The sequence below is a fragment of the Centruroides sculpturatus genome, unplaced genomic scaffold (genome assembly GCF_000671375.1).
Source record: "Centruroides sculpturatus isolate CEXI.00-Female unplaced genomic scaffold, Cexi_2.0 scaffold240, whole genome shotgun sequence".
Classification (NCBI taxonomy): domain Eukaryota; kingdom Metazoa; phylum Arthropoda; class Arachnida; order Scorpiones; family Buthidae; genus Centruroides; species Centruroides sculpturatus.
In genome coordinates this window covers 383131-399086 of record NW_019384461.1, presented here as the reverse complement: position 1 = coordinate 399086, position 15956 = coordinate 383131, and the positions used below count along the sequence as shown (strand labels likewise).

At 31.2% G+C, this 15956-nt stretch overlaps 1 protein-coding gene across 1 annotated transcript in view; it reads right to left on the bottom strand.

Annotated features, from left to right (window-relative positions):
* Positions 1-4011: 4011 nt before the first annotated feature.
* The window catches only part of LOC111620854 (enoyl-CoA hydratase, mitochondrial-like), a 28822-nt gene continuing 16877 nt past the window's right edge, over positions 4012-15956 (bottom strand). Inside the window, exons 4-7 of the mRNA XM_023362854.1 lie at positions 14675-14779; positions 8926-9045; positions 4272-4339; positions 4012-4169 (exon numbers count right to left, since the gene is read on the bottom strand). Of these exons, the coding sequence (XP_023218622.1) occupies positions 4104-4169; positions 4272-4339; positions 8926-9045; positions 14675-14779 (359 nt within the window). The 3' untranslated portion in view covers positions 4012-4103. The remainder of the gene's footprint in view (positions 4170-4271; positions 4340-8925; positions 9046-14674; positions 14780-15956) is intronic.

Genomic DNA, 15956 nt, shown 5'->3' with positions numbered 1-15956 from the left:
GTAAAGTTTATAGCGAAACCGCAAGAGTAGATATTGCTACATGGTGGTTGATACACTAACTAAAGGATTAGAGAGCTTCCACCATTCGGTATAGCCCTTGGAAAGGGAAATACGAAGAGTTATAGCAGAAGTGAGAAGAATGAAGAAAAAAAAAAGGATGCTAGGAAAGTGTGGTGGTTGATACAGCGTTACTAACTGTGTGAGTGGTAGACTAGGAAAACTGTTGACAAAGAGATGATTTATAACTCTGTTCAGACAAACGGATGCGCGGAAAATTTATGAGTTTCTAATTTTTAAATTTAATATTTATTTAAATTTTCAAAACGAGAGTAACTGAATCAGCGGTTAAGATATGGTGTATAAAATTAAACTTAAAAAGTAATACCAATTAGAAAATTATTGTTATGTTAAGTAAAATAGATACTACTTTATTTATATCTGATGAATCATTTAATAAAAATGAATAGAAAACGATTTAAAATAAAATTGTTATTAAATTAAAATTATATTCGAGTTTATTATATAACATCTATTGTTGTTACATCCTACGTTAAAACATTATATCGTTTTATTGCAAACTTTTATTTCAGACTACAATCGATCGTTTATGAAAAAAGACAATAGATATTTTACCTTTCAACCACTAAAACCACTAAAACTTTAAAATCTAACTTACAGAATAAAATTATGCAAAATTTTCATTTATTTTTCTTGTAAAACGAATAAAAAATACTTAAATTATTAATAATTATTCGATTTATTGATATCTTTAATTGAATTAGGGGAGACCGGGGCAAGATCGGCATGTTAATCTTTACTTAAATTTTGTGTAATAAATACTGCTGTAAACTGAAAAAAAAGCTTTGCATATTGTCTATTGGAATGTTACCTTACTATAGAACTGGTTAAAATCAGTTTGGAAATAAAAATAATTAAAATAATTACAACTTTACAAGAAGAGAGAAATTGACGAAGTTGCCCCGGGTATAGGGGCAAGATCGGCAACTTCTCTCTTTTTGTAAAGTTGTAATTATTTTAATTATTTTTATTAAAGTTGCCCCTGGTATAGGGGCAACAGTAATGGGGCAAGATAGGCACGTATATAAAATTATGTTATTAACAATGTATAAGTTGGAATTCACTATTAAAACAAAGAAATACAAATCCAACACCCATTTAATATTATTACAACGAAATGCAAGTTCAAAGACATATATACATGAATAACAAATGCAAACATGTTTTCATTTATCATCTGTTTGATTTTTATCCTTTGCTTCTAATGTGGCTTTATGTTGCCGATCTTACCCCGCTAGTCATGATTTCGAAACATTAAGTACAACCCTGAGAACAGAATGCCAAGCCACGATCTGGCCACGTGAATAAGTTGAAGTTACATCCTTCTAACAGGAAAAGTAACTTTCGTTATCATGGAATTATAACAAAACCTGCCAATTCAATATAAATGGAAAAAAAATATTATATGGAATTGAACGAAAATGAAAATTTGCTTGATAATTCAACTACGCTTGTTGGAGAACAATAAAAACACTACACTCAACAAGCCACCAATAAAACTCAACTGCCTAACCTATAACCAAAGTCTCCTTTTAATTTGTTTTAAAAAAAACCGCTTGACAAACTTGCCCCGCATGCCGAAGTTGCCCCGATCTCCCCTATATCTAAGTTTAGTGGTTTCTATTATTTTTATTATTCTTTGTTTCTTTTTTCATATACAATATCAATTTTTAGCCTAAATTTCTAACTTCTGTTCCTGTAACTCTGTTTATTTTTTCCAGTTTGTAGTTATAAAAATGATTCTGTCTTCCCTGCAATTAATAATAAAACATTATAGTTATTACATATATATTTTAATAATTTGAAATTGTTGTTGTTGTTATTATTATTCTGCCTTTTAATTTACTTAAATATTTTCAAAATTAATTAATTTTTTGACCAAGTCAAAAAATATTATTTGACATTGATGGAGCATTATGTGATCAGAATACCAATAAACAAAATTAGTTATTTATGTTAGGTTAAAAATAGTTGTCTCTATCCGTTCAGCTGTTTAAAAAATGTTTAACTTTTGTTTAAAAAAATAAACTTAGATTCCATTACTGGCAATCTTGATAAATTATAAGTTTGTTTTCTTATATACATTAAAATTTAGATTATTTTATAGTTTACTATTCTAAAGTTTTTAAATATTTATATTTTCCTTCTAGATTTTTATATTTAAATAATTATTCATTTATTTCAATATACTACAGAAGAAAAATTAATAATATAAATTTATTTATTATACGAGGGGTCCGATATTAAAAATACAAGCCAAAATTACACTAACATTTACAATGAAAGAAAATATTTAATATATTCCACAAAAACTACATACTTTTGTTTATTTCTGGACATTATCACCATAAACGTTGAGACATTTATTCCAGCATGACACTAGTTTGATCATCCCTTCACGGTACTGTTGCTTGTCAAATTGCTTGTAGTAGTCCAGAAGGTGTCTTCCAATTCTTCCTGTTCCACAAAGTGTTTCCCCTCCAAAAATTTCTTTAAAAGTCCAAATAAATGAAAATCCGAGGGGGCTAAATCTTGACTATACTAAGGATGTTGCAGAACCTCCCAATTCCACTGTACCAACCACAGTTTGGTTTGATTTGATGTGTGGAATATAGTCCAGATTTATAGTCCAAACTGGAATCAGGATTATCCTGGAACAAGTAGCTTTGCATTGTTTTATTAACACTTTTGGGGAATTAATAATACAAACTCCAGTTGTACTGTAGTTATGCATGAATAAACTTACCAATTATTACTAATTTTATCCAATTTCATTAAATTATAATTGTAATAACAACAACTTTCACATAATGGACACATCATACATTAACAGCCTAATTTATATTTGCTTAAGTGTATATTATACCAAAATGCATTTTGGACCTGCTAGATTTAAATCCCTCTTCAGTTGGCTTTTCTTATAAATATATATACTTAAAAATTAAACTTTTGACCGACATTTATAGTGTACTTTATATAAAAGTTTTCAATAAAGTATCACACTATGTATTTGTCCAGCATAGCACATCTCAGAACTGCACGTTCCTGGAGAGTAAATAGTTAGCTGCTTACATTACTGTTATAAGTAGTCTGACGGATTATTATTATATACAATGAGAAATTATGAAAGAAAATGAAAAATTCAATTAAAAGTACAATCCGTTTTCATTTCCTTTGTTATAAAATTTAAAAATAAATCAGAAATTTGATTATCATTATGAGCATGAAAAATATTTCTGGAAGATAGTAATCAAATTGGTTAAGACAATATCTTATATATGTCAAGTTGTAATTAAAATTGAAATATGCTATAGAATATTAAATCAGTTACTATAGGCATACTTTGCTTTAGAGTGCTTTATGAATATAACACTTTTCATTATATTCAAGTGTTTTGTTTTCAGCAGCCTTTCAGTATGGTTTTACCATAGTATTATATTAATTATACTGATTATGCATGTTTATTTAGTGAGAATGTAGTTTAACTGAAAATAATCAAATTTGTTAATTTGACTGCAATTTTCAAATTACAGACCTATAGATTACCACTGTTGTGTCTGTGTGTCAGTCTTTCCTTACTGTCAAGAATGGAGTTAGATAATAATCCTGATATGGAAAGCTCAGGGGCCTGAGGCCCCAATTAATGTAATTTTCTAAATTAAAATATTAAATGGAGTTAGATTATTGGTACAAGACACTAATTTGAGGTAGAGAGCATATATTTTAAATTAAAAGAATTAAAAATATGATTAAAAATTGCAGCCTATCATTGTGATGATATCACAATAAATAATTATTAATTTTATTTTATTCTATCTTTTAAAATTTTAAGGCTCTCATTTACTTAACATTTTTTTAAAAACAAATCAAGTTCAAGAAATCTTTTAGACTAAATTGAGATATTGATTTTCTTTCAATTTATTGATGATAAATGAAATCTAAATGTAAATTTATCACTTAAGTTTATTATATAAAAATTACATTTGAATACATTATTATTTTATATAAATCTCTCAGATAAAAATTTAGCTATCTGTAAAGTTGGGTTTTCTCTTTTCTACAAAAGCTGTCATTCCTTCTTTTCGATCATCCTGAAAGAGTTTTTAAAAGTTTATATATATATATACACACACACACACATAAAATAATTTTTACCAATTATTAGCTAAATACAACTAATTATAACTACTTACAGTGGCAAAAGTTGAATGAAAATATCTCTTTTCAAATTTCAATCCCTCTTGTAAAGTTGTTTCATATGCTGTAAATAGACACAATAAAATTTATAAATTTCATAATTTTAAGAATTTTAGCTGTTTTCTTGTTCAAATATTGAAAATTTTTAATAAATTTAATCATAATAATTTAATTAATGTAATTTCAGTAATTAAAACAAATTAAAGCTTATGGTATTTAATTAATGAAATCATATTGTCTAAGAAATATTCAGACAAATGTTGTAAATATTGTTTCCATGGTAATTCTGAAAGTAAAAAATTTTGTAAGATACTTTACATATTGTTTGAACAAATATCATAAAGTTACACTGTAACAGCCTACTTAATTTTATATATAAAATTTATTTTAAAGCTATTTACAATAATAAACATGTATTGTTTTTTGTGCTACCATACTTAATACTTAGGATAGTGGGACCCAAACTTAGGCTCCTAGGCCAAATCTGGCCTGCTGTACAAGTTATTCAAAATGCAAACATATTTGGCACATCACTTATAAATGATAGAAATAGGTCTACTTTTGTATATGTGGAATGTACAAAATATTCATGGCTTACATACCTCTGACTTATACACAATTTCCTGCCAATCAAAAATGTTTGTGCACCATTACTTTAGCTTTCCACATTGTTTGATAAGATTTTCTCCAAATGTATAGATAATTTTTTAAATAATGTGCACAAAACTATAATATTTGATTTCATTGTTTATATTGACTATCAAACTAACTATGCATAAGTATCTGATACATTTTTGAAAAAATAATCTTAAGGTTATCAAATGTTTGGCAGGAGCCATACTCCATCAGTAGAGCCATTTTCACAGATAGAGTGCATGGACCACCCCTATCTGTTCTAGAATGGTTTCTGTAAATAGGAATCATTGATTTTGTATTGAACATCACTTATAACTGGCATTTTGCTGCATGAAAATGCACAGCCAATCTTGTTAAATGACAATGCTTGTTGCGATATTGCTGGTATAGTAACAACACTGTTGCAGAAATGTGACTGGGAGATAATTAAGTAGCTGCCCTATTCACCCAACATGTTTTCATGTAATCTTACTTGTTCTGAAAACTAAAGAGCCTGTACAATGTCAACAATTCACATCAACAGATGCCCAGTCTAGCTGCATAAAACAATCCATGTGCTCTATTCATAAAAATGGCTCTGTCAATTGAGTACAGCAGATAGCTGCTGGACATCTGATAACAGGCACTAAACATGGCCAGAGATTACATGGAGAGTTTGTAAAAACTTTGGTAAGTACAATGCAGTTCATACTTTTTTATTCATTAGTGATCAATAATTATGACATGACCCTGATAGTAATTTATATTTTGTTAAAAGTATTAATTTAACCATAATGTTCAGATTTGCTCTTTCTAACCAATTTAACATGTGTGCTAAAATAATTATATAATAATGAAATTATAAATTTCACATTTGAAATATATTTTATATCACATAATAAAAGATTATTATTACACAGATCTGCAAGTAAAAAACTGCATAGGATTTTTATATATTTTCTTACAGATTTCAACTTGGTAAAAATGAAAAAGTTACCAAAAAAATTCCATCTCGTCAATTTTTTTGTTACACTCAAGTTTTTGTTTGTATTTAGCATAAAATTCTTAGTTAACTTAAAATTTACTATTTTTCTTTTTATTTAAAAAATAGCCTTAAAACGAAGAATTCTCACATTAATTCTATCAATTATAGCTGGACTTGGTAATCTATATATATATAAAAATGAATGTATGTCTGTGTGTGTGTCCTTCATGCATTACCACACCGTTTATCTGAATGTCGTGAAACTTTGGGAAGATGTTTAATATACTCCGGGGAAGGTTTGTGGCATAGTATGATTGCCATGAAACTTTGGAAAGTTTTTTTTAATTTTTTAATACACTCCCGCGAAGTACATTTATCCTACGATAGATGGCGTGCGTTTACACGAGCATTCGCACACAGTGTGTTCAATCAATTTCAAATTGTGAAGATCATTTCCCCCCTTCAAAAAATATCTCTATATATGCATTTGTGAACTGTTATTTATGATATATTTATAATAATTTTTGTTTAATCACTTTATTTCAACTTTTTTTTTGCTAATTATGTATTCGCTCGAGCTTCGTTAAAATCTTAACTGTACCCCGAACAACAACCAAAGTTGTAGAAGGAAATTTGCCTATTTTACCAATCTAGGGATCCCCTTTTCCAAATTTTAATATCATCTAATAATTTAAAAAGACAAATTACAATAAAACAGTTTATTATCCAACTATCAGAAATTTCACAACACGCCAAAGAAGAGAGGAAGGAGCAATTAATTAATCAAAATTATAAAAGATTTTTAAAAATATATAAAAATGAGGAATATCGCACTTCAGTCAATCGCTGCGAGTGTGTGGGTTAAATTTGGAGAATCCGTGCTTCTTATGGACAACTGTATGTGTCCAGCTCACGCGTCGGAAAACCTGATTTATTCGTGTACGCACCAGACGAAAAAACAAAAAATATCGTGTATCCACAAGCACTCCAATAAATAAATAGAATTGAAACGACACTTTGAAATGTTTTCCCGATGAAAATGAATAATAATAATAAGTTTCAATAAAAATGATTAAATGTAAATTTAATTTTATCATAACGAGTTTGCTTGAATTTCCTTTCTTCTGAAATCGCAGCAATGCGCGACGGGTAAGCTAGTAAATAAATAAAAATGCTAATGGTTGAAGAGAGTAGTGGTAAGGGGAGGTGGGTTAAGTAGTTTTAGCGTTAGGAGGAAGGTTTCATGATTGTATAGAAACAGGTTAAAAGTTAATAGTGAATAATATTATTGGTGAGGTTGAGCATGTTTCAACATGTTATCTGGGATACTAGGAATAAATATAAACAAACTGCTGTTGGATTAGATCACGTTTCAACAAGCTAAATAAGTTCAGTATCTCACTGGCCATGTAATGTGACACTCAGTTTATATCCAGCATTTGAACACTACTGTGCTTGTATTTTTATTTCTGGAATATGGCTCGCAGAGGTTATGTAATTTCTCCCAACAGCTTTTGTTACGTTTGTGGTGAATACACAGTGAAAAGTCAACAAAGAAACATAAGTGAGTTTGTGAAAAAAGTTTAATTTGCATATTTCAAATTGAAACTTGGAGATCAAGACAAAGCAGATTTTTGGAAACAATAGGAGAAAAGGAAAAAGAAGCATGGGACTCTTTCAAGAATGTAGTGCACAAGTTTTTGGGGAATACTAAGGACTCTGACTACAAAACCATTGTACAATGCATGCTGGCAGCAGCATATGAAGCTCGAGGATGCAAGATGAGCTTATAAGTTCATTTCTTACACTCCCATATTGACTATTTTCCTGAAAACTTGGGAGCCTATAATGAAGAACAGGGTGAAATATTTCAACAGGATGTCCATGATAGCGAGAAACATTACCAAGAAAAATGGGATGTCAATATGTTAGCTGACTACTGTTGGATGCTCAATCGAGAAACCAGAGAAGGAAATCGGAAACAAGTTTGGAGAAGCATCAAAAAGAAGAAAAGGTTTCATAAGAAAAAAGAGTAGACCTAAAATTATGTAAATATCAGAAACAATTTGTTGATTAGTTGTAAGAAAATATAATATATTTAGTTCATGGTAATAAATAAGAGTTTTTTCAAAAATTTGTTTTTATTTTGCAAAAAACCTTTACGTGATGGGATGTAATGGAAGTTATTTTTAGAATCTGTGATCTTTAAAACATATAATTCAGCAAAAATATTCCATGCAGCTGGAAAATAATTTTTTTGCAGACCTGTGTTATTATCCTAAACTATGTCAATTCATGTTGTATTGTACCTAATATTGTTTGCATTACATTATCATAGAAAATTATAATTTACTATCAGGGTCATGTCATAATTATTGATCACTAATGAATAAAAAAATATGAATTGCATTGTACTTACAAAAACTTTTAGACACTCCATGTAGTCTCTGGCCATACAATAACAGAAGTATAACAAAACTAGAAAAATCAAAACTAATTCTAATCAAAATTTCATCCTTTCCTCAATTCTAAGATGCACTTTATTCATTTTTACTTGTTTCAAGTAGAACTGCATATTTCAATCAAAAGCATCTTACATTCACTGTCTGAAACATCATCTGATAATCATCATGAATAGACACATGTGTATTAAGTATCAATAATAAATGTTTTCAGATATAATCAATTCTCACTTCAGTCCAAATAAGCTTTACTGCCAATAAGTACTTAATTTAAACTCCTTTTTAATGTTTAAAATGCCTTCAAAATGTCATTATGATGCAGCATTAAAATGTAAACTTGTATTTGCAAAGCAGTATGGAGAAACATCTGCTCAAAAATTACTTGTTTCATGGAATTAAAATGTTTTTATAACTTGTCATTGTTTAACAAAATTTAATAATGTTAACTATTTAAAAATTTTTCCTTCATTAAAAAAATTATTATTTTAAAATTTGATTTCAAATTTATGGTACTGTACATGTTAGGAGTGAGGAAATATGATATTATCTTTCTAAATTAATGCTTTCTAGCAATAAATAAAAATTTACCTTGATTAACAGCTTCTTTGCAAATAGCAACTGTTAATTTTGACATACTTCCAATTTTTTCACCTAATTTTATGGCTTCATCTACAACTTTGTCAGTTGGATAAACTTTGCTAACTAATCCTAAAAAAATTTTAAAATTATTTTTTAACCATAAAATAAGTAAAATGATAAAAAAAAATAACCAAATATATTTATTCTTTGAAAACTTCTTTTATAATATAAAAAAGTTAACTTAATATAACAGTATAATATAAAAACTTACAATAATTATTAGTTTATAGTAAATATTTTATAATCATATATTAATCATCATCCTTATGAATTATCAAGAGCATGTATTATCATCTTATTTATATCCTATTACAAGAGTAAGAAACTTTTTGAGTATGTATGACAAAATAGGTACATTTATTTTTAAAATTCTATATGCTAAAATTTTACAGTTTAAAGAAATGAAGTACTGTACAGTGGTGCCTCGTATAACGTACGCCTCAAATAATGGATGCTGCGAACCACAGACTTTCTGTTTGGTTGTTACATGACTCGAGCAACGGACTGGCTGTGAACAACGGACTTTCCATTCGGCAGTTACGTGAGGTGAACAACAGACTTTCTGCAAACAAGTGCAAATGATGTTTCCACTCTTTTGCCATTGTCAATGACAATCTACTATTTTTAGAATATATTAGTATTATTAGAATATATTATTAGTATATCTGAAGTACAGAGCTCCCATTGGGATTCAGCTTGCTCCCTTGTTTATTACGTACATCACCTCAGTGCAGGATATTTACATTTATTCAAGTGTTGTGCAAATCATGGCTTCTAAAAAAAACAGAAAGGTGATTTCAATTGAATCAAATTGAATTCAAAGCAAGAAATCATCAGAAAGAGTGAAAGTGGGGTAAAACAGTGTGACTTTGTCAAAGAGTTTCGTCTCAGCAAGACCACCATCAACACCATTTTAAGCAAGAAAGACGCCATCAAGTCAGCCAAGGGAGTCTCCAAGATATTCCATGTGAAGTATAGGTCTTCACTCCATTACGAAATGGAAAGGCTGTTGATGGTTTGGATGAATAACAGGCAGATAAGAGGTGATATCTCTAACCAAGAAGTCAAAAAGTCAAACTCATCTATGACGAGTTGAAGAAAAACACCTGGAATAAGCAGCAGCAGTGGCAATGAAGAAAAGGAGTTTAAAGCCAGCAAGGGGGTGGTTTTTTAGGTTCAAGAAAAATCAGTGTCATCATGCATGGTGAGGCTGGCAGTAATGACAAGGAAGAAGCAGAGAAGTTCTCTGTTGATTTTCAACAATTTCTCAAGAAGGAAGGATACTGCCCACAACAAGTTTTTACTGCTGACGAAACTGGTCCTTTCTGGAATAAGATGCCCAACAGGATCTTCATTACCTAGGAGGAAAAGACTTTGCCTGGACACAAGCCCATGAAGGACAGGCTGACACTCCTGTTTACAGCCAATGCCAGCGGAGACCTGAAGATCAAACCCCTGCTGGTTTACCATTCTGAAAATCCCAGGATTTTCAAGAAGAACTGCATTGTCAAGTCCAACCTGCCTGTCCATTGGAAGTCCAACCAAAAAGCCTGGGTGACCCAGGCTGTCTTCAAGGAATGGATCCTGGAAACTTTTGCTCCTGCTGCAAAGAAATACCTGCTGATACTGGACAATGCCCCTGGTCATCCAAAAGACCTGGAGGAGATCCTGGAAGAAAGCTATCCTTTCATTAAGGTGCAGTATCTGCCAGCAAACACCACTGCCATCCTTCAGCCAATGGATCAGCAAGTCATTGCAAACTTCAAAAAACTGTACACCAGAGCTCTCTTCATGATGGTGTTTGAAGAATGTCAGCTTTGTGGAGACATGACTGTCTGAAAGTTCTGGAAAGAGAAGTTTGATGTTCTTGTGGCAATCAGACTCATCCAGAAGGCCTAGGGAGAAGTCATGCAGAAGACCCTCAATTCAGCCTGGAAGAGGCTTGTTCCTGAATGGACCCAGGAAGAACCAGCTGAGGATACAGAAGTGGTGCAGGAGATCATCATCATCTCGACGGCACCACTTCTGTACGATGTGGAGGAGCGCACTGAAGAATACCAAGAAAAGCTGACAACTGAAGAGCTCCAAGCACTTCTGGCCCAGGAACATGATGACGCTCAAAGGAAAGCTTCATCTGACAACAAGGAGGAGCAATACAACTGCTTTTAACTGCTGCCATCAAGGACTTCCTTGTCAAATGGGGAGAGGTTCAGGAGTTTACCAACACCTCTACAATGACACTCTTGTCTGTCATTTCTGACAGGTGTTGAAGAAGAGAGAGAAACAGACCACCTTGGACATGTTTTTCAAGAAGCCAGCCACCAAAAAACAAAGGATGGAACAAGAGGAGTTGACCCTGCAAGCCCCGGTAGCCTCTCCTGAATCTGACTCCGATTAAAAAACAATAAAAAGAGATCTGCTGCAATGTGTAAAAAGTGTGTGTTTGTATGAATATGTGAAGAAAGTGTTCCTCCACCTCCTCCTCATAACATCTGACTACCTGGCATAATTGGTGACTGCTCCATTTTCATTTTTTTTAAATGGTACAGTATGGTTATTTTATGATGCGGAATGAATTAGATGTTTTAACATGTATTTCTATGGGAAAATGCGTTTCGTATAACAGACTTTTCACTTAACAGACGAGCACCTGAAACGGATTAAGTACATTATACAAGACATCACTGTAATTAGAATAAATTAAGATAGCTAATAAACATAAAACTAAAATTTAAAATAATAAATGACACAACCAGATTTTAATTGAGTTATAATATGAGTAATTTGTTATAAAGATATTAAGAAATTTGGACTAAAGGTAGGTGGTTAAACAGCCATTTTTGTTATATTAAATAATTAGAAATAAATTATTTATTATTCAATCTTCTCTCTCTCAGAATATTCTAAATTAAATTTATTTTTAATTAATAAATTTAATACAATAATGTGAAAAGACAAAAACTGCTAAAAATTGATTAATCTTAAAAAAATCACCATCCCAAAAATACAATTTGTTTCCATCGACTTGGAATACCTGCATCTCATCACAATTACACAATACATGAAGTTGTCAAGGATCTCAGTCCATCAATAAACATACCTCTGTATTTCAAATCTAAGCATTCCATCTCATATAGTTCAGATTTAAATTTTAAAAACCTAAAGACGTCCATTATATGTGGAGGAAAACATTCACTGCTGTGAGTTTTATCATTTCTAATGGTTTTTGATTTCGGGGGTGGTAGTTTATACATGGTGGCTTAACCATCTAAATTTAATCTAAATTGTGTAATATTTCTAAAATTAATTAGCCACAGTATAACCAGATTAAAATTTAGCAATATTATCTATTTATTCCTAAGTGTCAAAGTTGGTTTATATATAATTAAGATTAACATAAATTGAAATTAAATCATAGTTTTGATGTTAATTATGTCATTACTTTGTGAAAGTAACTTTTTAAAAATATCTATGGATTATATGTTTGAATCTGAGAATATAATAGATTATTATAATTATTATTATTGCTATTATTGTACAACAAGTAATAAATAAAATCACATAAGATATGGAATATAGAAAGAATTTTTCTGGCCTGGTTTTTGGACATGTATTTCACAGATCTTGGCTTTAGTATAAAAACAAACTCTTTCCTGCTATAAAAAACCAAATAGAATACTCTACATTTTTCTGATTTAAGTTAATTTGAATTAGATTATACTAGTTTATACTAGACTAGCAGACCCCGCCACGCGTTGTTGTGGCTCAAAATGTATCTATTATAAATGTATAACACATCCCCTGTGGAGAGGGGAGAATTTTCCCTTCTTATTGTACATTCTGTTGATGTACCGTATTAAAATGCAATCAAAAATGCAAAAAACTGCATCTAAAATAGTATAATAGAAGCCAAGTTCTTTATGGTAAGCCTTAATCCTGTCCATCTCCCCTCCAATGGGGGAAATTTCGACACGTATATTATATATAAACACGCGCGTATTCGAATGCAGTGTTGTGTCAAAATTTCAAAGGAATCGGTAGGAACAAACGAACATTACATTTTTATTTATATAGATAGATAGATAGATAGAAGATGATCTGCTTTAGTTCATCCTCACAGAAAAGCAAACTTAGGGCGTTGTACTCATAGCGCCATCTGTTGGACATAAAAGCCTTAACCCTAGATGATACCTTTTAATTTATATGAATGTTTAACGGACTAATATACAGCCTATGTCCACCCTGAAGTTCCATATTGTAAATATGTAAATATTGGTGAAAGAATTTTTGAAATCGGATGAGTAGTTTCGGAGATTAGTCCTTGCATACAAACTTACAAACATTACCTCTTTATAATATTAGTATAGATGAATAACAAAAAGTTGCACAAAGTTTTATTCTGAAATTTACTGTTCTACCTAAATCAATTCATTAAGGAGTGTATGAAATAATTCAAAATATTTCTGCAATTGTGGACAAACAGGAATCATTTTTTATGTTTAGTTTTAGTGAGTTAATAAAAAGATATCTACAGTAGAGCATTGATTATCCGATCCCTGATTAACCATCACATTGGTTAACCGACCATTCTAGTCGGCAAATTTCAGATGTCTGCTAGTAATGTGGCACTACAATATTTGGCTATGTCTTGGCTACTTTAATATTATTTTTGTTAAATTTTTGCGTGTTTTAGCTGGCAACACTGACTTGACCATTGAAGGGAAGCCAGTATTTAAACGAGACTTAATTTTCTAATTATGAGTGGTTGTTTCTTTTGTGAGCAATAAAATAATTTTAAAATAATTTTTAACGATACATAGCAATGATTATTATTTTAAAAAAAATTTGTTAGGCTTAACATCAATGAAAATTCAACGCAAAGTTGGTTAATAGCAATATACTAATATACTAATTACATGGGATATACTAATATACTATATTAATAATGTATTTTTTTTCATTCTTTTCGGTTATCCGACCAACCTGAGTCCCCAATTGAGTCGGATAATCGATGCTCTACTGCAGGGGTGGCCAAAACTTGGCGCATTGGACGACTACAAGTGGCGCTTCAGTCGGTTCCGAGCAACATTGCCAGATTTGGCTTCATTGCAATTATTAATATTATATAGGAATTTAATTTTTTACAGTGTGTCTTGGCAAGTGTATTTCTTACACAATTCGGTGCAATCAAACTGTTGACTTTTTTTTTTTTTTTTGCTTCTATGTTACACGATGCATTCGTGTTCATGTACACCACTGATATCATATAGAACTATTTTATATGGGTAGCTACACTACAACCGCATTTTTCATTGCTTGTTCTGTGGCAAATCTGAATTTTCGTCTTATAAATTAAAATACCTAAATAAGGGGTGGCCGAAATTTTTCTCCGCTCCGGGCTGCTAACACTCACAGTACGCCACTGCGCATGTGAACTCATCTATCAAAAAATTGGCGCATGGTATGCAAAAGGTTGGCCACCCCTGCTCTACTGTATCGCCTTGTAGACCTATGTAATTAAAGTATTTTATTTTTTAAATGTGTTAAATACATCAGTAATTTTAATTTTTAAAAAATTACTAAAGTAATTTGGCATTCTATGATTTCATTCAAATCCACATAATTTATCTTAGATATGTTTTGTAAAATAGTTTAATAATGAATAGTTTTGTTTCATATAATCAGACTATAAAATTACCCCATTTTTCAGCTTCAGCTGCTTTCACTCTACTGCCTGTCAACACCATTTCCATTGCTCGTGATTTTCCAATAATACGAGGCAATCTTTGAGTACCACCAGCACCTATAAAATGCTTTAAATGTTAAACACTTAAAAACTTTTTATAAAATTAAAAAAAAATCAATTTAAAAAAAAAATATGTATCTCTTACTGAATGATAAAAATTTGTCATAATTATNTTTAGGTATTCGGTATTCGGCCGAATAGTGATTAAATATTCGGTATTCGGCCGAATAGTGAAAAATAGGCCGAATAGGCCGAATACCGAATAGTAACCGAATATTCGTTACATCACTAATACACATGGTTACTGATAAAGTTCATTTACGCCACTGTATTTTGTATGAATTCCAACAAGGAAGAAATGCTGCAGAAGCATGTAGAAATTTATTGAAAGTGTTTGGTGAAGGTACAGTTTCTGACAGAACATGCAGAAGATAATTTGAAAAATTTCAAATAGATGATTTCGACCTTTCTGATAAGCCACGCTCTGGGAGACCATCTTTGATCGATGATGATGCTGTCAAGATCATGTTAGAGCAAAATCCTTTTTGACAACATCGGAGATTGCGGGAAAGCTTGACTCAGCTCAACAAACCATTTCAAATCATATTCGGAAACTAGGATTGGTGTGGAAATATTTGAGATGGGTGCCACATGAGTTAAGTGAGAAGAATCTGAATGATTGAGTCATCATGTGCACATCTCTGCTTGCACGTAACAAAATCGAACCCTTCTTGGACTGGATGATAACTGGGGATGAAAACCTATGAAAACATCGTGAAGAAAAGGGCATATTGTGAATTCGGAAAACAAGCCCCTCCACCTCTAAACCAAAGTTGAGCCTGAATAAGAGAATGTTGTGTATATGGTGGGACATTCGAGGACTAATACATTTTGAGCTGTTAAAACTGAACAAAAAGCTAAATTCAGAGAGGTACTGTCAGCAATTGGATAATTTAAATACAGCACTCCAAGAAAACAGGCCAGCGATGTTCAATAGGAAGGACATCATACTGTTTCATGATAATGCCAGGCCACATACTGCTTTGGGGACTCGTCAGAAACTCGCAGAGCTAGGCTGGGAAATTCTGTCACATCCACCATACTCCCCGGACCTAGCACCTTCCAATTATCACTTGTTTCTGTCCTTACAAATTTTTTTGCAGGGTTTTTGCCCTGCAAAAAATTTTGTGTAAAAATTCAAAAACTAAGAAAATATCAGACAAGCATTGGTTCA